Source organism: Protobothrops mucrosquamatus, unplaced genomic scaffold, assembly GCF_001527695.2.
Source record: "Protobothrops mucrosquamatus isolate PMUCROS unplaced genomic scaffold, P.Mucros_1.0 scaffold4514, whole genome shotgun sequence".
Taxonomy (NCBI): Eukaryota; Metazoa; Chordata; class Lepidosauria; order Squamata; family Viperidae; genus Protobothrops; species Protobothrops mucrosquamatus.
Genome location: NW_015390419.1, coordinates 115,504 through 117,911, shown reverse-complemented (window position 1 = coordinate 117,911; position 2,408 = coordinate 115,504). Strand labels below are relative to the sequence as shown.

The 2,408-nt window shown below is 55.5% G+C and overlaps 1 protein-coding gene across 1 annotated transcript in view; it reads left to right on the top strand.

The window, feature by feature from the left end:
• Positions 1-1,990: 1,990 nt before the first annotated feature.
• CCDC50 (coiled-coil domain containing 50) overlaps positions 1,991-2,408 on the top strand; it is a gene marked incomplete at its 5' end in the record, with an annotated part of 15,503 nt that continues 15,085 nt past the window's right edge. Inside the window, one exon of the mRNA XM_015828448.1 lies at positions 1,991-2,081. Coding sequence (XP_015683934.1) covers positions 1,991-2,081 — 91 coding nt within the window. The remainder of the gene's footprint in view (positions 2,082-2,408) is intronic.

Here is a 2,408-nt window from a genome sequence, read left to right as displayed (position 1 = left end):
CCCCCCCCCCCGGGTTGCTTTTTCTGCCTTAATCTCTGCAAGGGGAATGATTTGGGTGTCGTGATTAAGACGGTGAGTCCTTGGGCCAGCCAGTCCTCCCCTCTCAGCCCCAGGAAGAAGGCAAGGGCTTCTGGAAATGGGGTCAGGAAACAGGGCTTGATGCCAGGAGTCAAGGCAGACTCAAAAGCAGCAACACAGGGACACACAAATACACACACGCACACACACACACACATATATAGACACAAACAGATACACACACATACATCCCTCAGACCTTGGCAAGTGCCCAGAGGTCCTTCAGGCTGCAATCCCGGAGGCCAAAGTAGATTCAGAATTACTGAATAACCACATAGAAGGGACCTTGGAGGTCTTCTAGTCCAGCCCTCTGCCCAAGACCATAGAAATATAGGGCTGGAAGGGACTTTGGAGATCTTTTGGTCCAGCCCCCTGCCCAAGATCATAGACTCCTAGGGCTGGAAGGGACCTTGGAGATCTTTTGGTGCAGCCCCCTGCCCAAGATCATAGACTCCTAGGGCTGGAAGGGACCTTGGAGGTCTTTAAGTCCAACCCTTGACTTTTCCTTGCTGGCTTCTGTGTTCAGTTTGGGAGAAGTTGGTGGGCTGGGGGATTCTGGGAGTTGAAGTCCACGAGTCATGAAGGGGCCAGGTTTGAAGACCCCCTTGCCTTAGACCCCGCCTGGTGGCCAAGAAGGATGCCGGACTCCGCTTGGAAAGGAACAAAGGCCACCAATGCCAGCTGGGCAGAGCCGGGTGCCAGGTGGGCGGGGCTTCCTGCCAATCTCCAATGAAAGCCCCCCCTCCCCCCCCCCGCTTGATGATCATCGCTGCTGCAGAAGGGAAATCATCTCCCGGATTGTGATTGAGGGGCCGGCTCTCCTCCTCTTCCTCCTCCTCCTCCTCCTCCTTGAAGGGCTGATGTGATCAGAGGGACTTCCAGAGCTGGGATTTAATGAACTCGGGTGGGGAATCCGCTGGGATGCTGCTTGGTGTGGTTTCTTCAGCCTGCAGGCCTCTTCCCTGTGCCTGTGCAACACCCTCTGCTTTTCTTCCCTTGGGACACTGCAAGCTTCATAAGTACATGCCAGGGGCTCCTCCTCCTCCCCCCCCCCCCCCCCCNCCCTCCTCCTCCTCTCCTTCCTCCCCTCCCCTCCTCCATCCCTTCTCCTTTCATTCCCCTCCTCCTCCTCCCCTTCCTCTTCTCCCCTCCTCCTCCTCCTCTCCTTCCTCCACTCCTCCTCCATCCCTTCTCCTTCCCTCCTCCTCTTCTTCCTCCCCTCCTTTTCCTTCCCTCCTCCTCCTCCTCCTCCTCTCCTTCCTCCCCTCCTTCTGCCCTCCTCCTCTTCCTCCCCTTCTCCATCTCCATCCCTTCCCCTCCTCTTCCATCCCTCCTCCGTTTCCATCCCTTCTCTTCTTTCTCCTCTTCCATCCCTCCTCCTACAAAAGATCTAGTAGCAGGACATGAATGCAGAGCCTTGATTGATTGATTGATTCATTGACTGATATAGATCACATTTCTGTAGTGTCCATTTCTTACATCAGGGGGATCGAACCTTGGCCCCTTTAAGACTTGTGGACTTCAACTCCCAGAATTCCCCAGCGAGCAGCCCAAACTGAACAGAGAAGCCAGCAAGGAAAAGTCAAGGGTTGGACTAGAAGACCTCCAAGGTCCCTTCCAGCCCTAGAATGCTATGATCTTAGGCAGGGGGTTGAACCAGAAGACCTCCAAGGTCCCTTCCAGCCCTAGGATTCTATGATCTGGGGAATTCTGGGAGTTGAAGTCCACAAGTCTTAAAGGGGCCAAGGTTGGAGACTTCTATGGTCTCTTCACATGATTCTTGCCCCAGAACCGTCTTTCTCACCTTGAAGGCCTCACTCAAGGTTCTTCTGCTGCCCTCGGCTCCCGTCCCCTGCTCCACTCTGCCTCCCTGCCTCCCACCCACTCACCAAGGACCCTCCCGTGTTTTCAGGGAACAGCAAGACTGCGAGATCGCCCAGGAGATCCAGGTCAAGCTGGTCATCGAAGCGGAGCAGCAGCGTCGTCAGGAAGAGGGTGACGAGGTAAGCCCCCCCCCCTTCGGCGTGGAGACGAGGGCCGTTCTTCTCCCCCCGAGGAGGCAGAAACGGCTCCCCCAGCTTCTGCCACCCAGGGAGACCTGCCTGCAAAGGTGCACAGGTGGCCCTCAACATACAATCCTTCATTTAGTGGCCGTTCGAAGTTACAATAGGTCTGGAAAAAGGAACATGACCTGAGCAGGGGGTTGGACTAGATGACCTCCAAGGTCCCTTCCAACTGTGTTATTCTGCTATCCTTCCTTCCTCCCTTCTTCCCTTCCTTCCTTCCTTCCTTCCTTCCTTCCTTCCTTCCTTCCTTCCTTCCTTCCTTCC